Raw genomic sequence first — 25,058 nt, forward strand, 5'->3', positions numbered from 1 at the left:
CTTTCTCTCCTTTTAAATATCATTCACAACTAATATTTTCCAGCTAATTTTTCAGCAAAGAACAAAACATCACACAATTAAAATAAAAAAAAGACGAGACGGGAATACTTTTGAATTTATGTTACAAGTCGTTTTACTCGACGAATGATGTCTATACTGGCAGATGATGTGTTGTATCGACAAAGCAGTAGATGGCTCTTGTCATCGTCGCTGCCTGCCTCGATCAGTAGTGAGAGATGATCCAAAACGTGAGCTACACCGTTATAGAGATATTCATTGTCCTGCGAGATGACAGCATTCGCAATATTCACGATATCCTATAAAGATATGGAAGGGAAAGGCGGTGCGGACGAAAATTATGTCGTTAGCGAAACGTCTTTTTTTTGAGGCCGTTGGGAAGAAGTGCGCATTAGTTTCTTGCTATATATTTATATGTATATATATTTTACCTTAATGTCCTGGTACTGGTTCCATCGTCCAGAACTCTGCACCAGACGGATTGCGCCCTGCATTCGAACAAAGTCACCCGCTTCCATAGCCCATAACAGAGCCTGGAATAAATCCCAGAGCACCCTGTCGTCCTTGTCGTCCTTGTCGTCCTGAGGACGACTCAGTTCTCCGAGGCGGATCAAACATGCTGCCGCAGACGAGGACATGCTCAAATGTTTGTACACGCTGGCCATGCTCCTCAGGATAGCGGCATCGTCTACTTTGGCGTCGTCTGTGTTTCCGTCCTTTGCTCCTCCGGCGCCTTGTCTCAAAACGAGGGCCATGCTGAAGAGGGTCAAGGATGTCTCTGCTCGGCTGCGGTTCTCCTGCGCGGCGGTGGACGGTGTTGATGATAGTGAAGGTCTGCTGGAGTGTTGAGAGATCATCGAGGCGGCTTCTAGGAGGACGGTGAGTAACTTCAAGTTGGGGTCCGTCGGCTTTTTAGCCGCCGTGGGTACTGATGATGTCGAAGATGTTGACGATCCTGGTATTGAAGCTGTCGTCGCAGCAGCCGCTACTGTTGTTGTTGTTGTTGTTGTTGTTGAGGAGGAGGAGGAGGATGCCATGAGTTTCTCAGTCTTTGGGTGTGTTTCCAAAAAGTCTTTGCATCGATCGAGGAGTTGTGGGACGGATCCTGTGCTGATCAGATCACACAGGGCCTGAAGATCCGAGGGTCCGATATGCCAGCGTCCCTGAATCGCATCGAGGTAGAAGTGTAGTGCGACAGAGGGTGAATGATAGACGATGAGACGGGCAAAGGCGAGTCGTGAGAGGTAGAGGGTCATACTGATCTGGGTGGGCGAGAGTGATCCAGGAGTCGGGAGCGATTGTGTGTCAGAGGCGGGTCCTGTTCCTGACTGCAGATCGTTGAGGACTTGGATTAAAAGAAAAAGTGCCCTGGCGGTCTCGAGGGATTGTCGGTATGTCCATAATGCTATCACAATAATAAAAGAAAAGAAAAGAAAAGAAAAAAAAAAAGATATGAGAGATTTGCAAAGTAAAAAAAAAAAGTCGCAACTCGAGATCCAAGGTGTGTTTTGTTATTACCCTTAGCAATCTTCCAAAGTACGGATGCAGCCATGCCTGGATTCTCCTTGACGAGCTTTTCGACTTTCCGGAACGACATCAATGCCTCAGTAACCTCGGGTGAGACCTGTTCCTGATCATCTTCCGCGTCCTTCGTCCTCTGCCGCTGCGGCTGCTTACCCTTTTTGGTTGATCCACTTTTTGATCCGCCCTTGGCGTTGGTATTCTTCTTTGACTTTTCCGCATCTTTAACAGCGGCGATGTGTTTAGCGCTCATCTGATGGTTGTTCCAGGTTGCTTCTGAACCAAAGGACTTCTTGCAGACTGTGCAGTTGTATCGTGGGTCCGATGTGTTTCCTCCTCCCTTTTGCGAAAGCTGTCCTTGCTGCTGTTGCTGTTGCTGAGGGGTTCGCTGTGATGGTGATGACTCATGCTGCTTTGATGATGCGGTCGGCTGGTCCTTCGTAGGCGGGGCAGAGAAACGAGCGTATTCTTGAACGAGGTCTAAAGAGTATGGCTCTGGACGAGTAGGTATTGGACTGAAGACTTTGAACAAGACCACAGACGATACGACGGTATATAAAGAGGCGTTAGGTTCTTGAAGAATGAAGGCGATGTCTTAGTGATGGTGATCCAGGTTGGGATGCGTACTGTCTCGTGAATCGCCCTTCTCGATCCGGGGCAGGGCTGCAATGCATTCCTCAGGATTCATTGGTTGCTACTGCTGGGCAGGGAGTGATGTCGGTGTGCTTTTGTGTTTCTTTAATATTTTTGTTTTCAATCGAGTCGCAGACTATGTAGCGCAGACATTTTAGGCGCTTCCCAGTCTGGGATGTATGATTCCGTGGATATATATATGTACCTTAATACACCCACAGACAAATTTACGCTCATGCCCATGCCCATGCCCATGGAAAAATACTGTCGACCTCCAGAGCAATAAATAATATACTCTTGCTGGCGTAATGGGATGTAATATACTGTGTCCATGCTGGATATGGACATGAATATACACTGTTTCCGGCCTTTGAAAAAAAAACCATTCCTTTTGTACCGTCGCGTGCCATTCCTTGCGCCTTTTGTGTTCCAATCGTTTTTTTGTTGTACCCTCCTTATCCTCCTATCATGTTTTTGCTGCTGTGTGCATGCTGGTTTCATACGCTCACTTGCTTCCTTGCTTTGACAACGATCCTTTATTGTGTCCACGATCTCCAAACATCGTTCGATCGACTTTGCTTGTTGCCAGGTAGATGCTCTGATAAGTAATAGGCGAAGAAAATAAAACATTGTGAACTGTATGAATGCGTCGGCGCGTATGTGAGGATAAAGATCTGTCGGTGTTTCGTGCTCGTACCACAGATAAGTCGCGTACACAAAGACGAATCAAAGGGGGTCATGAACTCAGCACAGAGGGATCGCTTCGCTTCACAAAGCAACGACATCCGTTTTGGTGGCGCACCAGGCCCATACTTCATTTCTTCCTCCTTCTCCTCCTTCTTGTCTCCACCCTACCCTCCTCCAAATTCATTCATTCAACAGCACCCGATAATCACCTTTCAAGCAATGAACCCTCCACAGAGGCCAGCTACTTCCTGGACGTCAGTGCCACCGTCTGCCTCCAGGGTCAGACTATCAACCCACTTCGAACCCCATCCACAAGCGCTTCCATCATCAATCCCGAGCCCTCATCGAGCTGCTGAACTGGAACGCCTGCTTCGACAGAATCAAGAAATCATTCGTCTCTGCACTCTCAAGTCCGTCCAGATCCGGCAGTCTGAGGACAAGCTATCGCAACTCGAGAAGGAAAATCTGGACCTGATGGTGATGCTAAGGTACCTGGAACGTCGGCTAGAGACTCAGGCTGAGACCTTTTCATCGCGTTCGTGTTCCCCACTCTCACGTTTGCCATCACTGTTTGAGGACAGAACTGAGAGTCGTTTCGAGAAAGATCAATCAGAAGCAAGCACATCATCAAGACGGCATCATTCGAAACGAAACAGAGCGGACGCGATGGAAAGAATCGACGAGGAATATGAGAGCGGACAAGGGGTGGGACAAAGGCAGGATGTGGACGATTCCTTCCGTCGCGTCAAGAGACAGCGAACGCAGCCAATCTCTGAGTTATCCGGACTATCGAAATACACTCTTATTTCGAAGCTAAACCAAGTCCAAGCAATCTATCAGGTAAAGTGTCTTTGTGTCAAACAACACATCTGCAGTTTTGCTGTTTAATAATGACATATCCTGAAATGCGTTTCCTATGCATCTTTAGTGCGAGCACGACACCGTATGCTCCATGACCAAAAGCCTCAACACTACTGGCCGCCTTTACAAGGATTTGCTTCTCGCACTAGAGACCGAGGCCCTTGGAGGACAGAGCGCAAGTCGAGGAGCCCACGAATCTGTTGAACATAGCCCACAGCGCCCGCCACTAGCCCGTTCATACCGTTCTTCTCACAACCATAGCCGGGACATCTCGGAGTCGCCCCAAGTGCCACCTGCTGCGCATAGAGACTCCCTTGGAAAGAGTGCCTCGCCTCTGTCTCGCCGATATCGGCTGTCTTTACAGCATCCACGCTCACCGTTGTTTACAAATGAACATCATAAGGGAACGACCACGCAAGGGCTGAATCGTGGTGAAGTAACTTCTCTTTTGGCCGCTTCCAGGATGCGGCCGGCGGGCCACTCGGTGTTTTCGCCTGATACCCGTCGTGGTCTCCAGCCCCAAGCAAATGCCTCAGAGGCAAGGCACGAGATATTTGCGGAAAAATTTGTCCGATTCAACCGCGACATGAGAGACTCTGATCCCCCCGAAAAAGCGCGCGCGTCTCGCCCTGTAAATCTAATGCCATTTTGGAGTCATGGCGTGTCCCCTATTACGATATTCAAGTCTTGCTGACTCCGCGCGTCATGTTATAGACCCTGAAAAATCATCTAGATTTTAACATGCTTCCCTCGGTCAGCGGACTGGACACCATGGAGTCCCAGCTCTCTCCGCAAGAAGAGCTGTTTTCGCTGTTGTCACCACCACAGATGCCACAGCTCAAACCACCGCAGGCGCAACCAGCACAAACACAGGACTACATTGTACAGAATTTGAAATACGATCATGAGTCTGGGTCCGGTGCACCGAGTGTATTAACAGCTGATCGAGCGACATTATTTTCGACTTCCCGCCAGGGCAGCGAGGACATGGATGAGCGTTCCAAGTCCATAATTCTCCCGAAGGCACTCCTGACCGAGTTTGGGGGCGCAAGGTCCAGTGCAACTTTGGAAAGCAAGGAGAGGAAGGTCACCAATGAGGGATCAAATGAACAGCCAACCACCTCCAACGAGGGTGCCATTATCATTGAGGAAATTGGGCACATGAGCGACGGTGTTTCGACTGTCGGAAGCAAACAGTCCGTTAGCTCGAACAAGACCAGGAGCGTCAGAGACATCCGCAAACGCCTAGCACTCAACAGGACAAGACATGTCACCCCCTTTAGTCCTGTGGTCAAGAGTCAATCTTCCATGACGCCCCAGGATCTCAAATCAATGACGCCCCAGCAGCTGCTCCGTCGTATGTCTAGATCCCTGCTTGGTCAATCTAAACCCCCTGCGTTGCCCCAAAGGATTATACAGGATGCCGCCTTGGCTGCTCGGAAGTACAAGGCTCCTCTGGTCAAGCCCTCCGACCAGTCATCCAGCTCTTCTTCGGCTCTCGTGTCGCCTTCGACGTTGGCACGGATATCTATTTCACCTCTCGTGGAAACAGATGGTAAAGCTAGTCAAGCCAGCGATGGAAATGACGACAGCAGCGGCGTTATAACTTCAATAAACCTAAAAGCACAAGATCCGCCGCAGATCAAGGAGCGTTACCGGATGCAACGCATGGTAGCCGTTGCGATCCCGCCAAGAAGACCCAGATCCGCTTCACTGTTATTATCCACTAACGCCGAGGACATGCAGAGTATTCACGAATCTACGCCAACAACCATGGAGGAAAGCGAAGCGGTCTCTAACAAGGAGAAGATCAAGAGCTCTGAAAACGCTCAAGAAGCCAAGAGAAGGCGCCATTCCTCTCGAAAAAGAGAAATAAGCAGTTACTAACAGAGTGGCAATAGCACAGCTCTGCTTTTTTAAACATAGCTAGATTCGCAAGCATTTGGGTAACTTTTCAGGATCGACTTGCTTTATATTAAAAAACGGTTAAAGATATATATATGATACACACATATGCAGCTAAGAAAGAAGGATGACACAACGAGGTAGAACTGCCGATCTCTGGATTACTCTTAACGTCTCTTAGTGACACGAGGGGACTTCTTGTGGTGCTCAGGGATCCAGTCCTCATCCAAAACCTTCATCTTCTCCAAAGCAGCCTCGCGCTCCTCAGGGGTCATAGCAGGGATTTTCTTAACGGTCTTCTTGGTTTCGGGAGCCATTGAATCCTTAATGAACATGCCAGCGGCGACGAAGACACCGGCAATCAAAACGTACAGGAAGATCCTAAGAGCGAAATAGTTCAGATGAGTACTCTGGAACTCTGGTTCATGTAGCACAAGAGAAGGGAGAGAAAAAAGAATTCTAGAAGACTTACAACTGAAAGTCGATCCAGGACTGCATGGGCTCCGAAAAGGTGATGGTGCCGTTGTGGATGAGGAGAGGGAAATGACTCTTAGACGAGTCAACGATATCGGCAATTAGGGTCAAGCCAACCTCACGCGAGGCATGGTCCATGCTGATGGTGTAGGGCAAGACCAGGGTGGCGTCGGCCTTGAGGGTAGCATCGTATCTGTACGAGGTCAGCTATATTGAGCACAGCACAGTATATGTCAAGGTGATAAGTAACGGGGCTCATCATAGAAAGGCAAAGGTTGTTTGTCCAAAGGCGGCTGCTGAGGTCTCTCAAGGTTTGAACATACGTTGCGAATGACGTTGGTGTAGTCGTCGCTCTCGGCAACACTGCCGACGATCAGGCTGACCTTGAGGTCGGTCTTGCCGGTGTTGCGGAAGGTGACCTTCAACTTGTTGGGTTCTCCCGAGACCAAAGTGGGGTTCACTGCAGGAGCCAAGGATAGAAAAGCGAAGATTAGCAGCCATTTTTGGCAGGGTTCCAGTTGATCCAAGGTACAATTCGATGGTGGGAACAGACAAAAGAGACTTACAGCCTTCAATGGCATTAGGGAACTCTGCGGAGACGGCAACGTTGGGGGTCTCGACAAGGGGTGCAGCAGAGACTAAAGAAAGGAAGCAATTGAAGCAAGGGAACAAGTGTGAGCAACAAGGCTGATCAGTGTTTTGTCTCCCGTGTCCATAGGTTTCCAGTACTGGGCGAGCGTAGGAGTTCCAAGGGTAGTTGTCCTGAAAGATAGCGTTGGATATCAATTGATGGTCCTGCTGTAGTGCTAAAGACCCTGTGAGATAGGGCCTAATCGTTGTTTATTATTATCCTTATGTCATCGTGTCCCATCTCCATCTGATCCGGCAGTATTTGGTCATCGAGCAGTGCTGTTCCAAGATGTCAGGTCGCCAAAGTGTTCGAACCAAGGAGTACCTGAGGCGAGGACGAGGGCGCCACAGAAAAGGGCCTTGAGGGTGTTCTTCAAACCAAACATGGCTGTGGGCAGTTTTATGTACAGGATGAGGGAGGTGAAAAAGGGGAGATGAGGGAGATGAAGATGAAAGAAGAAAGAAAAGAGAGAGAGCACTTTTTCAACAGCAAGATAAGAATTCGGTTTTCCTGGTGGTTGCACAGGCGAACCGAGTGAACGCGCAGGAAAGATCGTCTCGCGATCTGATTGGTCGATTTTTTTTCTCTCTTCTCTCTCGTCTCTCACGCTCTCCTTCTTCTCTCTCATCTCATGGCGGTGGATGGGACTGTTTTACGGCGATGCCTGTTAAGGGTCATGCACCAGATAAACAAAACGAGCTTGCCCTGTCTTGACCTGCTCGTGTCTCCTTTTTTTTTTTTTTTTTTCTCCTCCTCTCTTCTCTCTCTCTCTCTTTCTCTTTCTTTTTGCCACCGCTCCTCTCCTTGACCGTCCTCTTGTTTGTCTTTGCTGCATCCTCTCATCCATCTCTTTCACGTTTTTGTCAATCCCCATTCTCCTCATTCTATCCACCTTTGTCTTTGTTTCTCTTTCTTTCTTTTCTTTTTTTTCTAGTCTCCACCTGCATTCCACCTCTTTTGTAATTTAATTCGCATATCCTCCCTCACCTTTTTTCTCCCTCTTTTACTCCTCTCCTCCTTTTGTTCATATATAATCCACCATGTCGAACGTACCCCAAGACGTCCTGCAACAGCTGGTCCAGGTCCTCGCGAACCTCGTCTCCAACGACAATGCCGTGCGCTCCGCTGCAGAGGAGCAGCTTAACAACGAATGGATGGTCAAGAGCCCCGATGCCCTCCTCTCTGGATTTGCTTACCTTTCCCGCCACAGCGACGAGCCCGATGTAAGCACACGTCTCTTTCATTCTTTCTTTGCCACCAATTGTATAAGCGAACGAACAAACTTTTTTCGATTCAACCTACTAACAACAATAAAACTTATTATTTTACTTGATTTCTCATTATGTCCTTCGTCGCGCCGCTGCGAATCCGCGTTCATCCTTGTACTACAAAACAATTCCTCCGATTCCTTCTGCAACCACATCTCAACGGGCGCTCCTGTTATTTTTTACCCACGATCAGCTCCGTTCCTTTGCTGCGGTCCTGACTCGCCGCGTTGCTTTCAAGGGAATCCCCAACCAGGACCCAGAGGCTGACGAGCAGACTCTTTGGGACGTGACGCAGGAGTCGACCCGTCAGGCCATGAAGACCCATTTCCTCACTGGTCTCTCGCAGGAACCCAACAAGTCAGTCCGCAACAAGGTCTGCGACACCATTGCTGAGATGGCTCGGGCTTCCACTTTGAAAGAACGTACGTGTTTGTGCTGTTATATTTCAACGTCAAGCGGGAAGTTCTTTGTATGATTTCATGATATAGAGCAATTGCTAACCAAATACCCTTTCAATGTTTCTATGTGTTCTATAGAAGCCTGGCCAGAACTCTTGCCCGCCTTGTTTGAATGCACAAAGTCCCCCTCTCCCGAGCATAGAGAATCGGCTTTCCGCATCTTCACCTCGGTCCCCAACTTGATCTCTGGACAGCATGTGGACATCCTCAAGTCTGTCTTTGCCAACAGTCTTCGTGATGAGAACATCCATGTAAGTTTTGGAACTATCTGGCGAAATATGGACACGGAGAGGGATCACGGACAATGTTTATAAGGATCAGATCTATCACAGCTAATCGACTTTCCATTTTGCCCTTCTCCGAATCGCATTCCTTAGGTCCGTTTGGCTGCTGCCAAGGCTGCTGTCTCATTCATGCTGGATACCAACAACACCACTCGCAACTCTATGGCCCCACTGATGCCTCAGCTCCTCGAGGTCCTGAACTCCCTGGTTGCTGCTGGAGACGAGGAGTCCTTGATCGAGGGATTGGTTGTCATGATTGAGTTGGCTGAGCACTCTCCTCGTCTTTTCCGTCACGTTATTGTCGATGTCCTCCCCTTCATGATCGAGATCGTTAAGAAGAAGGAGCTCGAGGACCGCACCAGACAGTCGGCCTTGGAGCTGTTGTTGACCTTGGCCGAGTGCGCCCCCGGTATGGTCCGTAAGGTGCCAGATTATACCACCACTATCGTCCCTGTTGCCTTGGAGATGATGACCGAACTGGACGAGGATGAGGAATGGTACACGACGGACGATCTGGATGAAGGCGACAACGACGAGAACTACGTCATTGGAGAGCATGCCATGGACCGCTTGGCTCGTGCCTTGGGAGGCAAGGCCATGTTGCCCGTCTCCTTTGTCTACATCCCTCAAATGCTCGCCAACGAGAGCTGGAAGGCCCGCCACGCAGCTTTGTTCGCTGTTTCGGCTATTGGTGAGGGCTGCGTTCGCATTATGGAGGCCGAGCTCGGCAAGATTATCAACATGGTCCTTCCCTTCTTGCGTGATCCCCACCCCCGTGTTCGCTATGCTGCCTGCAATGCTATCGGTCAAATGTCGACTGACTTTGCTGGACCCATGCAAAAGAACCATCACGCTATTGTCTTGACCAACCTGATTCCCGTCATGGATGATGCGCCTTTCCCCCGTGTTCGCGCCCACGCCGCCGCTGCTCTGGTCAACTTTTGCGAGGCTGTGGAGAAGGGCACCCTGGAGCCCTACTTGGACGCCATCTTTGAGCGCCTCTTGTCACTTCTCAACACTGGCACGACCTACGTTCAGGAGCAGGCTATCACGACCATCGCCACTGTTGCCGATAGTGCCGAGGACCGCTTCGTGAAGTACTACAGCAGCATCATGCCTCTGTTGATTAACGTCCTTCGTCAGGCCACCAACAAGGAGTACAGATTGTTGCGCGGAAAAGCCATGGAGTGCGCCAGTTTGATTGCCTTGGCTGTCGGCAAGGAAGTCTTTGCCCCACACGCACAAGAGTTCATCCAGCTTTTGGTCCAGACCCAGGCCAGCGTCACTGAGGCCGATGATCCTCAGGTTTCGTATTTGTTGGCAGCTTGGGCTCGTGTCTGCAAGGTATTGGGACGCGACTTTGTTCCTTACCTGGACATTGTTATGCCTCCTCTGCTGGCCAGTGCTCAGCTCAAGCCCGATTTCGCCGTGTTGGACCCCGAGGATGATATCGAGTCCAAGTACTCTGCTGAGGACGGCTGGGAGTTTGTTGGTGTCGATGGTCAGCAGATTGGAATCAAGACAACTGTCCTGGAGGAGAAATGCACTGCTGTGGAGATGCTGATTTGCTATGCCCGTGAGCTCGGACCTGGCTTCCGTCCTTACATCGAGAAGGTCCGCGATATTGTGCTCCCTCTCCTCAAGTTCTACTTCCACGATGGAGTCCGTCACGCCGCCGCTGCGACGCTCCCTCAGTTGATCTCTTGCGCTAAGCAGGCCGAGCTCGGCGAAGAATATGTTATCAACCTCTGGCATGGCATCTGCTCCAAGATCATGGAGGTCATGACCACAGAAGCTGACCCTGCATTCTTGCTTCAGCTCTATGTGTCGTTCTACGAATCCCTGGACTTTATGAACGGACCCAGTCTGAGCCCCCAGTTGCTGGAGGAATTCACCCGTGCGACCGAGGCCCAGTTGAAGGAGTTCTATGCCCGTCTGAAGCACCGTGAGGAGGCCCGCAAGAGCGCCGAGTTTGAGGTCGAGGACGAGGAAGAGATTCAGGAGGAGGAGATGAACGAGGAGGCAGTTTTGGCGGAGATGTCGCGCACGATCCACAGCCTGATGAAGACGCACGGAACTGCATACTTGCCAATGTTCAAGTCATTGGAGCCCGTGATTGCGACGTTTTTGAACGACTCGAACTCTGCCTCGCGCCAATGGGCGATCTGTGTGCTGGACGACCTGATTGAATTCACGGGCCCCAACTCGTGGTCTACGATGGTTCCTTATTTGCCCAAGATGCTAGAGTCGATTCTGGACAGCGCATCGGATGTGCGCCAGGCAGCATGCTACGGACTTGGATTGTGTGGAGAGTTTGGCGGCCCGGAGTACGCAGAGGTGTGCAGTGCAGCGTTGACGCCGTTGTTCCAGGTGATCAATGCGCCCCAGTCAAGGGAGGTTGAGAACGTGTATGTGACAGAGAACGCGATCTCGGCGGTGACGAAGATCTGCAAGTTTAATAGCAGCAAGTTTGATGTGAATACGGTCCTGCCATCGTGGGTCCAAGCCTTGCCTTTGTTGAACGACGAGGACGAAGCCCCCACTACCTATACCTACCTCTTGGATCTCATGGATGCGTACGTATATTATTTCTTGTTTTTTACAGCTCATGTCATGGCAGAGGGGGGTTTTTTTTTTTTTGTGTGTGTGTGTGTGTGTCTCTGATAGTTTTTTTTATTAACGATGCCATGTTATTGATTTTTGATGATTTTACCGATATAGTCAACATCCCTCGGTGCTCGGACTGAACAATGTGAACATGCCTCATTTGGTGACGGTTATGGTGGAGGCACTGGTTGCGGGTATTATTCCAGAACCGATTGCCACGCGTATGGTGCACACGATGAAGGCGGCGTTGAGCTCGATGGACTCGAACACGACGTCGACGATCTGGAACAGCATTACGCCTGAGAAGAGAAAGACTCTTCAGGACTTGAATTACCTGTAAAGACAGGAATTGTTTTTAGGTGGTCATGGGGAGGCCTGGAAGAGAACCAGAGCAAGAGATATATATCATAATAGAAAGAAAGAAAGAAAAAAAAATGCAAATTACGAAAAGATAAATGGGAAGTAAAAACGGCTTCATATTTTTATTGCAAACCCCAATTCTTCAGGTTGAACACGCAAACATGACTTTGGGAGCTTTGAGAGAAGTGTTTTTTGAATGATTGGTATGTATGTATGTAAGTATGTATGTATATGTATTTTTTTTTTTTTTTTGCACGACCCGATAGATGAGGGACGATCGATAGAGGAAGAAGTAAACTCGGATGAAATGGATAGAATGGTTGTTGATTTCGACTTGAGTTGGTTGGTGGACCGATTACAGGAGACCGAGTTTTTTCACTGGTATGGATAGTTTCCATAGTTCATTTGCTGCTGCTGCTGTTGTTGCTGCTGCATATGAAGCTGTTGTTGTTGGTGTTGGTGCTGAAGCTGTTGTTCGTACTGTAGCTGTTCTTCCTCTAAGCGCTTTTGGTTCTGTCTTTGTAACTGGTCCTGATCGTCGTCCTCGGGTGGGATGAAGGGACTGGTCAGGACCGATGGCGGCCGGCCACTCACGAAGGAACCCCGTGCTGGTCCAGAAGGAGGTTGAAGCGAAGAACCCGATGCAGAGGCATAGCTGTTACGAGATGCAAGCGCAGCTCCCTTGACGGCGGGGAGGCCGTTCAATTCGACCATTTCGCCTACGCCTGGGGTGGCGGTGGTGGTCGAGGTCGAGGTCCTGACGGGGACATATCCTGCTGTGGTGGTGTTGACGCTCGTGAGATCACTATATTGACCGTTCGAGTCTCCATTTCCTCCCTTTCCTCCTCCTCCTCCGGTAGATGGATGGTCATAACCATAGCCGTTGAGACTGCCCTCACTCTGGAGGGGCTCTCTCAGCTTGGAGTTGACCAACTCCTGTTCCGCACGCCTGTTCTTGTAGCGGATGAAATAGAATCCGACGATTCCTGCGAGGACGAGGACGCCGACTGCAGAGCCGACGCCGATGACAACATGTTTTGTCTTGTCAGAGATGATGATGTCTGAGGGGGTGGGGTCTTCGGCCAAGGGGGGGTCAGCAACGTCAGAGGGCGTTCCGGGTGGGGGCACGATCCCGGGGCCGATGAGGAGCATGTTCTTGCAGCGTGAGGAGCCATAGATAGGGGCGCCCGTGTTCGGGTCCGTGTAGGCCCAGTCAAAGCTGCCTTGATATTGCTACAGAAGGAGGGAAGGAGGAGGAAGAGGAGGAGGAAGAAGGGGGGGAAAGAATTGTTTTAGTGAGTATGTGTGAGAAGTTGTGTGAGGCTGTGAGGTTGTGTGAGGTTGTGTGAGGTTGTGTGAGGGTGCATGGGGCAATCATCGAAGCCAACGAAGCACGGACGGAACGGATGAGTTCTATTGCTTGCTATTTTGGGACAAAAAAATGGGCGTTTTTTTTTTTTTTTTTTTTTTTTTTTTGTTCTGAATCCATCTATGAACAAATTGTTCCTGACTTCGGGCTTTCCAGAACTGTCCATTTGAAGAAGGAAAAAAAAAAAAAAAAAAAAAAAAAGAAAGAAAGAAATCGATTCCAAGCGACAGACAGACAGAACAAACAAGACAAGACAAGACAGACTTACATTCAAAGGACATTCAGAAGCGGTGGTCATGATGGACTGATCGACAAGCCAGGACTGTGGCGAGACCGAGGTCGAGGTGTTCAGGGTCGCGAGGGTTTGGATCAACTTGTTGTTCTCGTAGCAGTACAAATTCAGGACAAAGGTCTCGATCGGGACCGATTGAGTGTCTGCCCACACAAACCTGAGGTTGGACCCCACGCGGAAGGTGTCGGCCCCGAACTGGGTGCATTGGATGTCGGCCTGGACGGGCTTTGAAGAGGATAGCAGAGCAAAGGCGGCGACCATGGCGAGGACCGATGATGCCCTGCCGGTCCTGGCAGTCCTGCCAGTTCGGGATGAATGTGGTAATGGCGGTGGTGGTGGTAGTGGGGATAATGGCGACCACATGCTGTATGACTGACTATTGGGTGGAGTGAGGATGTTCTGGTGTGTTGGAGAGTGTAAAGGGTTAGTAAGAAGAAGGAAGAGGGGAAGAGGAGCAAGCCAGGCACAAGGAAGGGGACGTGTGACCGAGAAAAGAGATAGGAGGGAAGCAGATGGGGCAGGTGGTGCTGTTTTTTGGTGTGTACAACCAGCCAAAGAAAAAAAATAAGAGGAGGATGGAGACTGCGTGGTGCAGGGTGGCGTGTTTGTTCGATGGGGAAAAGAGGACGGGGGGGAGGCGCTGCTGCAGGGAACAAAGGGGAGGAGGAGGAGGGGGGATACTCACCGAAGGAGGGTCCAGCTGGGTCAAGTAAAAGGGAGGGAAACGAATGAAGGACGCTGTGAGGAAATAAAGGAAGCGAAGGGAGGAGGATGGGGGTTGGCTTTGGCAAGGGAAGTAAAGAGAGGGAAGTAAAGAGTAAAGAGAGGGAAGGAGGAGGGGAAGAGGGAGGGGCAAGGTAGTAAGAAGAGAAGGGCTAGGGCTAGGGCTATGGCTATGGCTATGGTCTGCTGCTGCTGCTGCTGTGGAGGAGAGGGATTTTGTATTTTCCAGGGACGGTGTCGAATTAAAAAGGAATTAGTCCGCGTGCATGGGGTCCGATGCTGACAGCGCGCAGATCCCAAAAAGGGAAGGGAGATGGAGGGCAATGGATGGAGCTGGAGAAGAGAAGAGAAGGAGAGGCCGTGGGGGAGGAGCAGGTCGGGAGGGAAAGAAGAGGCGGTGAAGGAAGGGTCTCTTCCTCCAGATCGGATGCGATATACGCTTTCGTAAAGTCGCGTCGTCTCGTGTCAGTCCGAATCTATTCCTGGACTGTATGGCATTGCAGAGGACTGCATGGACTGCCTCGGATTGGGCTGAATTCGACTGTCTCATTTGCTGTGTGCAATTACACAGGGTGACACTCCCCCTCGCCCCTTCCTGCGACCCATTCTCATTTACAGATACCATACACCACCACAACCAACAATAACAACAATCACCACAGCTACACTCTGATCAACCAATCTCCCCCGGCCAGTCATCCCTCCTCATCCATCAGTTGAGAGACAGGCCATGGCTCACCATAACCACCAGCAACAGGTTGAGTATCACATCGTTATATTTAGAACACCCCTCGCTCCTTCTCCCTCCTCCTCTCTCTCTCTCTCCACTCCACGCTCTACCTCCTACAGCACACTCTGTATATTCAAGTGAGCGAATTGATTTTCATTTTTAGATGCCTCAGCTAACGCCACCACAACGTGCTGCATACACCCGTGTCAAATGGATAAAAATACCTAGCCTGCATCCTTCTTGCTCGGACATGTCGCCCCAGTACTCACCCTCGATAGCAGGGACTGGATGCTTGCCTCAGGGTCTGGTACGTCTACAGCGACTGCAGCAGCAACACCACGATAACATTAGCACCAGTCGAGAAACGGTGTGATTGGCGAAAGGACTTTATCTCTCTCAGCCTCTTTCAGCCCGAACTCTGTATTTCCCTCTCTTTTTCCGTTACGCGTGTTGTCCCCCAATTGGGTTGGGCTGTGTCTGTCCTCTGAGGACGCTATTGGGCACAATGTGAGCAAACCAGGGAAATTACTAACGGTGTCCCATAATCGATGGTTTGATGCCAACGCGGCTGTATAGAGGACAAGACGTGTCGTATCTGGGATCTTCGGACAGACAAGGTCCACAAGGCCCTTACAGGATTCGATTCCTCTGTGAGTCTAGAATGCGATTTCTCGCCCTCTCCTTTTTTTTTTTCTTTCGCTTGTAGATTGTCAATCCGCAACACATTTTGCTAACGACCTGATACTCTGGTTTCAACCAAAAGGTGACTACAACAGCATTCACGCCTGCAGATTCACACACGATCTATGTTGGCTCGGGCGATAAGGTCTACACGTATGACTTGAGAATGGATTCACTTCTTCTCAATACAACGCAGTCCACCAGATGCTATGATGTAGCTGAGGATGAGATCAACCAGGTAATTGTATTGGTCTCTCTACTTTTACGGTTTATGCAGATCATCGCCAAGGATCCTTAAATGAATCATCGGTTCTAAACAACCCTAGATCCATGTGAACCACAAAGGGTCCTATCTGGTTGCATGTGATGATGCTGGAGACATACGCGTCCTGGACCTCAGGTCTCATAAGTGGATGAGACACCTTGACCGCAAGCACCATAACGTAAGAGAACCATTACTGGAGGTTCCTTGTTGCCGACCCCTCCCCCAGTTACTGCAGCCAGCCACTTTTTTTTTTTTTTTTTTTTTTTTTTTTTTTCCGGCACTCGCTATAACATTCGGTCTTTCTCTCTTCTAGATTGCCATGACAGTTCAATTTATACCCAAGAAGGAACTACAAGGTAACATCGCAATGGCAATTAGATATGAAGGATCGATTCGGCACTTTTTTTCTTTAGTCTAATAGAGTATAGCACTCACCCAATGATAACAGCAATCTCCGGAGGCATGGACAAGCTGGTTGTTGCCTGGGATTTTTATAAGGGCCGTGCCATTCAAGTCATCGACACTGGTAACAAGAACGTTTTGACAAAACCATTACCTTTCTATTATCTTTGAGCAATATTCTTAAGCAATGCTGTTTTGATCTTTTAACCATCCAGACAATCCACAGCCCGAAGGTGTCCAGTCAAAACAGCTGTTCAATCCTCCGTTTGTGCATTCGATTGCAGTGCATCCGTCAGGAACACGCGTGGCCGTTGGCTTGGGCGATGGGACTGTTCAGTTCCTACATACATCTGCTGATCCACCTAATGCGCCCACCGCAGCGGATGAGGGACTGCCGTCTGCGGGTGCATCGAAAAAGAGTAAGAAGAAGGCTGCTAGTGGTAGTAGTGGCAAGGGATCTGAGGGATGGCTGCTAGGTGGCAGACTGATCGATGCCCATGCGAGTGCCATTGCCACGATGTAAGTGACAAAAAAGAAGAGAAAATAGAAGAAACCCACCCTTCAAGTTCGTGTTCATCCTCATAAGCGCCCAGTGTCTGGCTGTTAATACGACCCACTTCCTTTATATTTGAATCTTGGGTACGAGCAGTGAGTACGCGGGATTCGATCCGAATTGGCTCGTTACGTCCGCGAGTAATGGCACCGTGGCCATTTGGGACGATCAAGCAGCAAGATACGAGTCTATCCAGCAGCAACAACGACTACTGGAGCGGGTGAAGGACCAACAAGGAGATGAAAGTCAAGAGGCGCTAGCTTACGCTCGACCCTTGCAACCTGTGCAAGAGTTCAGGACGACGGATGTGTTTGAGCGGATCAACTGTGTCTCGACAAGTAAGGGTGCTGAGGAACAGAGGAAGTTGTTTGTGGCAGGAACGCATGCCCGGATAGGCGAGAAGAAGCAGCAGGGACGGATTGCGGTCTATCACCTGTGAGGATGAGATGAATGGGGCCTGAGGGGAATAAAGGTTGAGAGTTGATATGAAAAAAAGCAAGTATATGAGGCCGCTGCTTTGCTTGATCCGAGCAAGGTCCGTGTCTCCCAAAGTAGGAAAGTCCCCCTTCGGCAAAGGAGATTGTGCTCGTGCTCCGCTTGAACAAAGAGATCGAGCAGAGCAAAAAAGCAGAGCTTGGGCGTTGGTATAATCGTTTTGCCGCGCAAAATAAATAAATCGAAATCTCCCCCCCTCCCCCTTGTGGATACATGTAGCCTTGGAGAGCAAAGCAAAATTTCCGCATGCACCATTAGACTACTATTCAACTTTTTTCCTCTCCCGGGCTAGACTACAGTGTCCACATTCATGCACCGCGGGAGATGATCTTTTCGGGTGCTAGACACAAAAATACTACAGGGGTATCAATGACGCAGAAATGGTCCATCTCTTTTTATGGGACATGATCATGGTGATGATGATGATGTTAATAAATATATTCTTATTTTCTATTCTTGAATTAAAGAATTAATTGAGTAGGGAAAATATGATTCATTCGCATGACAAATGTGCCGCAATGGGAGCTCAGCAGAAAAAGAGGACATGGTTTGAGAGCGGGGTTTGTCTGCGCAGCCAAGCCTTGGGCGTTTGACAAATCGAGATCTAGGGGCAGCATCAGCAACAACGACAACAACAACGACAACAACGACAACAAGCACTGCACAAAAAAGGGAACAGGGTCTTTACCCCCATTGGAGACTCCCCCTCCCCCACCACATTGGCGGCTGTCGGGCACGACACAGCCCCCTGGCGAGAGGGGACGCCAAACAAAGCGGGAAGAGGGAGGGGGACTGCCATCGTAATCACCACAGCGTCTTTGTGCGGAGTTGAGCGCAGTGGCTCCATGTTGCCTAGTGGATAAATCGGCACGAGGATGATGCGCAGATGCGTCAAAATAAAAAGAGAAAAAGAGAGAGGAGCCAAGGCCCTGGAAACCAACCGATGACAAAGACGCCGCCAACTCCTCACTCTCTCTTCTTTGCATTCCCTTAAAGCGTCGTCGTCTTCTTCTCTTCACACTTCTGTACTTCTTCTGTTCACACCCTCGCACCCTCCATATCCCTGTATCGACTCCACCCTCACGCCCCTCTACTGCGCCGTTTCATTCTGGCCCAGCTCCCTCCCTTCCTCCGCTTCTCTCGACACCATCCACCGCTCCTTCTTCCCTCCGCAGTCTCCTCGGCAATCTTCTTTTCTTTTCCCCATCCATTCAATTGACATATGTCTGGACCGCAACCGGGCCTGCCCACGACCTCTTTCTCCAGTCCGCCTCGTCTTCTCTCTCTCTCTTTCTTCCTTTCGCTCTCCCTTCAATCGCTCTCTCTCTCTCTCTCTCTCTCTCTCTCTCTCTCTCTCTCTCTCTCTCTCTCTCTCTCTCTTAGTTTGCTGATACCCTAATAATATCTCATCCTATCACTCCTTCCTCTCCAACCTCAACCTTCCCCCCCCCTTGCTGCTCACTGCATTTGCCCAATGGACGGGCTTCATTACCACCTTGGGCCCTCCTTTGCCGGACTCGCCCCCTCAGCGCCCTCACAGCCCCTGGGCTCGGTCCGGGAGAGACTCTCGAACCTGCAGTTCTTCTGCATGGTCCTCTCCATCTTTGCCTGGGTCTTTTCCTTCACTGCTGCCTTTGCCGCCATCCTCATCAGGTAAACCACACCTTCCTTCCCAGCGTCCTCCTCTCCCTTCCTTTTTTTTTTTTTTTTTTTTTTTTTGCTCCCCATCCAGTTCTACTGTTGTTGTTGTTGTTGTTGTTGTTGGCATTCGACCGAATGTGCGGATCAGATCAGATCAGCACACCATGGAGTACCAAAACACACACCCTCTTTCATTCTTCCGCAAAGATTACTGAACTCACTCATTCACGGATCAGCGCGACCGACCAACTCGCAGATAGCCGCTGGCCCCGACTTTGACGGCCTTTAAAGAGACAAACCACGACAATTGCTGCGTGTCAGAAAACACGACGTATGAATGAAAAGGGCTATGAGGAGAGTAGAGAGTATCTCTCTCCTACGCGTCTGATCCTCTTGACACTCTCTTCTACGTTTTTATTCACACTCGGGTACCGGCACAGGAGCAATGTGGCCTACTTTATCCTAACCTTTTTATTTATTTTTTTTCATTGAACTTCATCCTATAGCCGAGTGCGATATGCGGGACACAAGAGATCTTTGTCCTCCAGAATGAGCAAGAGGGAGGCCCCTGGAGTGACCATCATCCGCCCGCTCCGCGGGATTGACTGCAACATGTATGAGAACCTGGCCTCCAGTTTCCGTCAAGATTACCCTAATTTCGAGATCATCTTCTCGGTCGCTCAGCCCAACGATCCTGCCATTGCGGTCGTCAGAGATCTTATGAAGAAGTTCCCCAAGGTCGATGCCCGAATCATCATTGGTAAGTTACTGCAACGTGCAATATGCAACGTGGAGGATGGATGCGATTTGCTCTTTTTCTCCACACCCTGCTTCTGTATGTTTTTTTTTCTTTTCTTTCTTTTCTTTTCTATTATTATTTATCCTCCGCCTATGGCCTCCCTTTCGAGCTTATCCCAACCCATCCTTTTTGTACTCTGCACGCACCAACTTTATGTGTTGTCCAGCGGCACATGGATTACAGTTGATGTGCTCTCGGATCTTTTTTATTTTGTGTTTCTATTCGGGTGTATATGTGTTCAAACCCTTTATCCGCGGTACCCTACCTGAACCGGGCCCTAGCAGGACCATCCATTGGTCCTAACCTGGTGGTTAAAGCAGGAGACGTTGTTGGTTCATGCATTTTTTGTGGACCACGAAGGAGGCTAACGGGACGACTAGGGGGGAGGGGAAGAGGCCATGCCAACAACAACAACAACAACAACAACAATGATAGGAGAAAATGCGTGTGGAATGTGGGTCATTCCACCCCCATGTGCGTTTTGACAACCGACAACGGACCAGCGGTAAGGAGGACCATCGTGGCCCGGTTCTATGGACAAAAACTATTCATCTTTTGAAAAGACGACTTGCACCAGACCTGACAACAGCAAAATGCCAGTGTGAAAAATAGGGGGAGGGGGGGAGATTCAGCAACGCCATTCCTATCTGTGTTCATGAAAAATGCGTTACAGGGGGGTTCAAGAGGCGATCATGCAGCAGTCGGCGCCTTGTGCTTTACTGTGCACAATGGTCGCACAGTTTGTTTTGTTTTCGGTATTCGGCTTGTTCAACACGCGTTTGTCTTGGTCATCAGCTCCTCTTTCTCTATATATTTTTTTTTGTGTCCGCTGCATGACACTCCAACTGTCCGGCGCGTCTGTCTCATCTCTAACCACTGTTGATTTGTTTATGTTCTTCCTCAACAGGTGAAAAGAACGTGGGCATCAACCCAAAGATCAACAACATGATTCAATCGTATGAGACCGCCAAGCACGACATTGTCTGGGTCTGTGATTCCAATGTTTATGTCGACCCTGGTTGCATGGGCAGGTCTGTTGATAAGATGATGAAGCCCGGAGTCGGACTCGTCCATCACCTGCCATTCGGTGTCCGTCCTCAGACTCTCGGATCAGAGCTTGAGCTGATGTTCCTCGATACGGTCCATGCCAAGATGTATCTCTTTATCAACTGGACCGGATTGGCCTCGTGCGTCATCGGCAAGTCGAATCTGTACAGGCGCTCGGATCTGGACAAGGTCGGAGGCATGGCTGCGTTCGGAAAGTATATGGCTGAGGACAACCTTGTTGCGACCGTGATCTTCAACATGGGATACAAACATGAGATGACCAGTGACCTCGCCTACCAGTCGTTGGGATCCATGACCACCTCGGATTACTTTTTGCGTCGTGCACGCTGGACCCGCATCCGCAAGTACACCGTGACGGCTGCAACGGTCGTGGAACCCTTCATCGAGATGATCGGGTGTGGATTGGTTGCATCCTACGGTTTCAACCTGCTCTGGAACATCCATATGCTAAACTTCTTGGCCTTCCATGTCGTCATCTGGTTCTTGGTCGACCTGTCGATGTACCAGGCCTTGTCTGGCGAGAAGATGGATAACATCCGTGGATTCTTGATGGCCTGGTGTCTGCGTGAATTGGTTGCGTTGCCTTTGTACGCCTATGCTGTAGTGGGATCGACTGTCGATTGGCGTGATCAGACTTTTTTGCTTTTGCGTGATGGAACTGTCAAGGCCCTGCCTGGTTCTCTCACTACCAAGGTCTCCAAGGCTCTCTCGGTTCCCGCACCACCCTCTTCTTCCTCTTCTTCTTCTTCTTCTTCTTCTTCTTCTTTGTCCAACGCTGGATCCGCTCCACCTTCTCCAACGACCGCCGCATTCTGGGCCAACACCATGGTGCCTCAGTCGACTCAGGCTTCTCTCAGGAAGTTCTTCCGCCACCCGGCAGTGATCTCGATTGTCCGCAGCACGTTTGCGGTGATTCATTTCGTGGTCGACATTCTGATCAAGAGTCAGCGCAATGGCAACCAGGAGGAGGACGATGAACACTTGGCCAGCCGTACTGCGAGCGATGACGTTGTCGGCAGCGGTGTGTCCGAGAAAGAAGAGGTCCTGAAGCTACAAAAGGTTCCTCTTCGACACCGTGCAAGCAAGGCGAACAAGAAGTACGGACTTGAGTATGATGGGGACGATAGCAGTGCTTACGAGAGCGATGTTGCTCTGAGGAGGAGCACGCGCTTGAAGGGATCGAGCATGAAACTTCAGCAGCACACGCTGGAGGAAAGCGAGGACGACGACAACGACAACGACAAGGACGACGATCGTGCGGGGTCGCGCAAGTACTCGAATACCAAAAGCGAGACGGAGGCGGAGCATGGCCGTCGATCGACTGAGGAGGACGAGTTGTCGAAGGCGGTGGAGCCTTATTTGTCGGACTCGCTTAGCCGTCGGGGCAGGATCTATCGAGGTCGAATCCCGGAGCCCACACAGTTCTTGAGCGTCGTGTCTTGATCGACTTTGTCCCCTCCCCTCGAAATTTTTGAGTCTTTGCAGTGTGTTGTGCAGACTAACCCTACCCTACCTACCTATTCCCCCTCCCATCTGATGTGTACCATAATCTATCCTGTAATTAGCCTTGTCTTAACACGCCTTTAATCCTCTTCCCCCCCCCCCCCCCCCCCCTGGCTCTCCACCTATACCTCTTCTTTATTTTTATTTTTTTTTTGCCGTCTTGTTAGTTCATTCCGCCTTTCTCTTTCTCTTTCTCTCCCCCCCCCCTCCCCCTAATAAAAATAACTTTTGCGTCAAAGGCATTTACAGTTCTGGGCTTTGAATGGTTTATGATGAATCCCGGTCGATCAGCCAGGATTGGGGAATCAAGTATGGAATTATTTGCTATAACTTACATTTATTTGATGGTGATGAATGAATGATGAATGGTCTAAAGTGCCTTCTTTGCCTCTCGTTCCTTGCGTTCCCTCCTCAGTCGGTCCTTGTAGGCGATATACTTCTTATTGGTGCCAAAGATATGATCCCACCATCGGAAGCTGGTCGAGAAGTTGTTGGTGAAGGCCATGTGGTGATAATCATGGTGTTCAGAACCGGACCAGCCGGGCAACCAGTTATGGGTCGACCAAGGGAAATCGTATCCTGAATGGGCTTCAACGGCCTGGAAGAGTCGGAGGGTCATCCAGATCAGAGTGGTGATGAGATGGAGGTCGTGGGTGAAGTAGCACCAGATCAGGGGGCCGCCGATGGTGCCGGTGCCGAGGATGATGACCTCGATCGGATGGGCGTATTCCGCAGCGAGACCGAAGGGAGCGGACCATTCGTGGTGGAGTTTGTGGATGTGTTTGTAGAGCGGTCCGTAGTGCAGGGCACGGTGGGCCCAGTAGTGGAAGAAGTCTTCGAACACGAAGAACAGGAAGATCTGGGGGATCATCTTTGACCTGTATATCAAAAAAAAAAAAAAAGGTCGTTAGCTGATGGTTAAACTAACAAGGGCACTTCAATGAAGAAGGAAAAAAAAAAAACGCGCGCTCAAGATGAACAAGGGCTCTCTTACAATGGCGGGAAGGGTACGGCAGAGATGGCCATGCCAAAGTAGACGGCGACGGGATGGAAACCGGCGATCATGGGTAATTCAAAGAAGAAGTGGGACATGAGGACATATCGAAAGACTTTCCACTGGTTCTGGGAGGTGTTCTGGATGGTCTTTTGTTGGATCTTGTATTTTTGCAAGGACGGGATCTGGTCCGCAATGAGGTAGGGCACACAGCGACCAAAGTAGATGATCTCGTGGGAGATAAAGAGGATCAGCAGCGTCACCAGGGCCTCGTTTCGGTTCTCGAAGAGTGAGGCCCAGTAGACCTCGAGGTGGTCGACGAACGGGGACGAGGAATGCGACGTCAGTGGGATCGTCGTCGTGTTGGACCTATCAAGAGGAGACATTAGAGGGAGAGAGGGACAGGGGGGAGGGGGCAGGATAGGATGTGTAAGAGATTTGCACGGCGGTCGTTATCAGATTCCCGTGAGGAATGTGGGGGGATGTTTGCGATTGGGTCCACTCACATTGTGTATGTACTAAACAGACAGGAACAGAACACGATCAAGCGAATAAACGACTAAACGACTACGCAGGCAAGGGTGGGAAAATAAATATATAAAAAGAAAAACGAGGAGAGAAGAAGGACGGAGGAGGAGTAGAAGGGAGGGCTGGCTGTTTCTGGTTCCTTTTATATCGGCAACCCGGGGGTTCCTGTCGAGGTATCGAAGAGAGGGAGGGGGTATCACCTCAGGCTGTCGATGGCCAATCGAATCCTAGCGGGAACGTGGGCCAAGACAGTGCTTTGGTCTGGGTGCATACTCTGTAGAAGGACCAGCAAAGGAAATCATTCGATTTTTTTTTTATCTCTCTAGGGTCTTCGCCCAAAGAAAAAACGATGGGTAACAGCGGGGACACAAATACTCACTTGTCCTGTGCACCACTGCTAATTTTCACCCTCTCTCTCTTTCTCCCTCTGTCTCCACTGCACTCCATTTCACTCGCATGCTCACTTTTCTTCTCCCTATTAATACAACGAACTGTCGACCTTCCTCACTGTTATCAGTGGGAGAATGTGCCTGACAATCGATCTTTCAAATAGCTAAACCATGCAGAGTATTAAGTTCGTTTTTCCCAATTCGGTTGTTTCACCCAATTTCGCCAACGACAACTTCGCATTACCGGATCAAGCCATGGCAACAGAATCATACCACTTTTTTCTTCTTGTTACTGGAGCTGGAAAACACCAACAACCCATGCGCCCTAAAAACATCTGCCCACTTGCACGAGAACTAGAGAACCCATTTACTTCTAAGTGTTCATAGTCGTGTTCATCTCGTCTGGGTAACCTTTTACCCATTCTTCTACGCTGGATTTGTCGGTCCCTTACACGATCGTGGAGTGCATCTGCATAGTTTTTATTGCCGCTATGCGATGTTCGATGGCCCTTCCTGTTTGAGTCCAAAAAAAAAAATTCCTTGCGGTGTGAAGACACTGCATGGATTTAAAGCAATAAAACTGTTTTTCTGCATTTGCTCATAGGAGTGTGCGAGTTTGGTTGTTTTTTTTTACTAGTATCCCATTACCTCTCTTTGATCCAGACTCTTTTCGACTGGATCCCGCCTATTCTTTCTTTCTTTTTCTCTCTCGCTCTCGTCGGCTTCTGCAACACGTCTCACTTGGCTTAACCTCCCTCGAGTCCCTCTTTTACTAATAACTAAAATAAAGCACCATGCAAATAAAATTGGCTGAATCGACAGACACCAGGGAGAGGGATTAGCCCATCTTTTTTTTTTTTTTTTTTCCTTTGAGCGGTTTTCCTCAGAAGTCGTCCTAGGTACCTACCCATCACTACCC

General features: G+C 49.8%; 8 protein-coding genes across 8 annotated transcripts; 4 read left to right on the forward strand and 4 right to left on the reverse strand.

Annotated features, from left to right (window-relative positions):
- Window positions 1-116: 116 nt before the first annotated feature.
- On the reverse strand, window positions 117-2,307 carry BC939DRAFT_526884 (uncharacterized protein; the record flags this gene model as incomplete). Its single annotated transcript, XM_051561390.1, has 4 exons — window positions 2,167-2,307; window positions 1,537-2,061; window positions 450-1,423; window positions 117-317 (listed from the first exon to the last, which is right to left on the reverse strand). Exons 1-4 carry the CDS (start codon window positions 2,225-2,227, stop codon window positions 117-119), a joined length of 1,761 nt encoding a protein of 586 aa, XP_051414552.1. The 5' UTR covers window positions 2,228-2,307.
- A 771-nt stretch (window positions 2,308-3,078) lies between these two features.
- BC939DRAFT_500930 (uncharacterized protein) lies at window positions 3,079-5,607 on the forward strand (the record flags this gene model as incomplete). The annotated part of the gene is made up of 3 exons (XM_051560103.1): window positions 3,079-3,699; window positions 3,788-4,351; window positions 4,435-5,607. The coding sequence occupies 3 exons, from the start codon at window positions 3,079-3,081 to the stop codon at window positions 5,605-5,607; spliced, it is 2,358 nt and encodes a 785-aa protein (XP_051414553.1).
- Window positions 5,608-5,673: 66 nt separating this feature from the next.
- BC939DRAFT_444119 (uncharacterized protein) lies at window positions 5,674-7,292 on the reverse strand. The gene is made up of 5 exons (XM_051554623.1): window positions 7,055-7,292; window positions 6,666-6,737; window positions 6,423-6,559; window positions 6,098-6,306; window positions 5,674-6,006 (listed from the first exon to the last, which is right to left on the reverse strand). The coding sequence occupies exons 1-5, from the start codon at window positions 7,113-7,115 to the stop codon at window positions 5,793-5,795; spliced, it is 693 nt and encodes a 230-aa protein (XP_051414554.1). The 5' UTR covers window positions 7,116-7,292; the 3' UTR covers window positions 5,674-5,792.
- Window positions 7,293-7,498: 206 nt separating this feature from the next.
- BC939DRAFT_444120 (importin subunit beta-3) lies at window positions 7,499-11,759 on the forward strand. Its single transcript, XM_051554624.1, has 5 exons — window positions 7,499-7,953; window positions 8,192-8,420; window positions 8,535-8,707; window positions 8,834-11,316; window positions 11,462-11,759. Exons 1-5 carry the CDS (start codon window positions 7,771-7,773, stop codon window positions 11,685-11,687), a joined length of 3,294 nt encoding a protein of 1,097 aa, XP_051414555.1. The 5' UTR covers window positions 7,499-7,770; the 3' UTR covers window positions 11,688-11,759.
- On the reverse strand, window positions 11,759-13,038 carry BC939DRAFT_444122 (uncharacterized protein). Its single transcript, XM_051554625.1, has one exon. It carries the CDS (start codon window positions 12,857-12,859, stop codon window positions 12,083-12,085), a length of 777 nt encoding a protein of 258 aa, XP_051414556.1. The 5' UTR covers window positions 12,860-13,038; the 3' UTR covers window positions 11,759-12,082.
- Window positions 13,039-14,888: 1,850 nt separating this feature from the next.
- On the forward strand, window positions 14,889-16,950 carry BC939DRAFT_75899 (WD40-repeat-containing domain protein). The gene is made up of 7 exons (XM_051561883.1): window positions 14,889-15,128; window positions 15,398-15,471; window positions 15,585-15,740; window positions 15,829-15,945; window positions 16,081-16,123; window positions 16,216-16,293; window positions 16,385-16,950. The coding sequence occupies exons 1-7, from the start codon at window positions 15,110-15,112 to the stop codon at window positions 16,690-16,692; spliced, it is 795 nt and encodes a 264-aa protein (XP_051414557.1). The 5' UTR covers window positions 14,889-15,109; the 3' UTR covers window positions 16,693-16,950.
- A 1,624-nt stretch (window positions 16,951-18,574) lies between these two features.
- BC939DRAFT_444144 (glycosyl transferase family 21-domain-containing protein) lies at window positions 18,575-22,339 on the forward strand. Its single transcript, XM_051554626.1, has 3 exons — window positions 18,575-18,870; window positions 19,365-19,618; window positions 20,565-22,339. Exons 1-3 carry the CDS (start codon window positions 18,692-18,694, stop codon window positions 22,166-22,168), a joined length of 2,037 nt encoding a protein of 678 aa, XP_051414558.1. The 5' UTR covers window positions 18,575-18,691; the 3' UTR covers window positions 22,169-22,339.
- A 23-nt stretch (window positions 22,340-22,362) lies between these two features.
- BC939DRAFT_444148 (uncharacterized protein) lies at window positions 22,363-23,918 on the reverse strand. The gene is made up of 3 exons (XM_051554627.1): window positions 23,729-23,918; window positions 23,223-23,591; window positions 22,363-23,106 (listed from the first exon to the last, which is right to left on the reverse strand). Coding segments are annotated over exons 1-3 (879 nt in total). The 5' UTR covers window positions 23,731-23,918; the 3' UTR covers window positions 22,363-22,598.
- Between the last annotated feature and the right edge of the window lie 1,140 nt (window positions 23,919-25,058).

Source organism: Gamsiella multidivaricata, assembly GCF_025024155.1.
Source record: "Gamsiella multidivaricata strain RSA 2152 chromosome Unknown BC939scaffold_16, whole genome shotgun sequence".
In the NCBI taxonomy this organism is placed as follows: Eukaryota; Fungi; Mortierellomycota; class Mortierellomycetes; order Mortierellales; family Mortierellaceae; genus Gamsiella; species Gamsiella multidivaricata.

What these genes read in the sequence shown, in the direction of transcription:
- BC939DRAFT_444144 (XM_051554626.1), top strand. Translation starts at nt 18,692, where the DNA reads ATGGACGGGCTTCATTACCACCTTGGGCCCTCCTTTGCCGGACTCGCC. An exon ending in TTTGCCGCCATCCTCATCAG is followed by an intron (nt 18,871 to 19,364) that starts GTAAACCACACC and finishes TTCATCCTATAG; the next exon opens with CCGAGTGCGATATGCGGGAC. An exon ending in CGATGCCCGAATCATCATTG is followed by an intron (nt 19,619 to 20,564) that starts GTAAGTTACTGC and finishes CTTCCTCAACAG; the next exon opens with GTGAAAAGAACGTGGGCATC.
- BC939DRAFT_444148 (XM_051554627.1), bottom strand. An exon ending in GCCGTACCCTTCCCGCCATT is followed by an intron (nt 23,107 to 23,222) that starts GTAAGAGAGCCC and finishes TTTGATATACAG; the next exon opens with GTCAAAGATGATCCCCCAGA.
- BC939DRAFT_444119 (XM_051554623.1), bottom strand. Translation starts at nt 7,115, where the DNA reads ATGTTTGGTTTGAAGAACACCCTCAAGGCCCTTTTCTGTGGCGCCCTC. An exon ending in ACACCAACGTCATTCGCAAC is followed by an intron (nt 6,307 to 6,422) that starts GTATGTTCAAAC and finishes TGCTCAATATAG; the next exon opens with CTGACCTCGTACAGATACGA. An exon ending in TCCTGGATCGACTTTCAGTT is followed by an intron (nt 6,007 to 6,097) that starts GTAAGTCTTCTA and finishes TTTCGCTCTTAG; the next exon opens with GATCTTCCTGTACGTTTTGA.
- BC939DRAFT_444122 (XM_051554625.1), bottom strand. Translation starts at nt 12,859, where the DNA reads ATGCTCCTCATCGGCCCCGGGATCGTGCCCCCACCCGGAACGCCCTCT.
- BC939DRAFT_444120 (XM_051554624.1), top strand. Translation starts at nt 7,771, where the DNA reads ATGTCGAACGTACCCCAAGACGTCCTGCAACAGCTGGTCCAGGTCCTC. An exon ending in GGCTTCCACTTTGAAAGAAC is followed by an intron (nt 8,421 to 8,534) that starts GTACGTGTTTGT and finishes TGTGTTCTATAG; the next exon opens with AAGCCTGGCCAGAACTCTTG. An exon ending in CTCTTGGATCTCATGGATGC is followed by an intron (nt 11,317 to 11,461) that starts GTACGTATATTA and finishes TTACCGATATAG; the next exon opens with TCAACATCCCTCGGTGCTCG.
- BC939DRAFT_75899 (XM_051561883.1), top strand. An exon ending in CTGAGGATGAGATCAACCAG is followed by an intron (nt 15,741 to 15,828) that starts GTAATTGTATTG and finishes AAACAACCCTAG; the next exon opens with ATCCATGTGAACCACAAAGG. An exon ending in CATTCAAGTCATCGACACTG is followed by an intron (nt 16,294 to 16,384) that starts GTAACAAGAACG and finishes TTAACCATCCAG; the next exon opens with ACAATCCACAGCCCGAAGGT.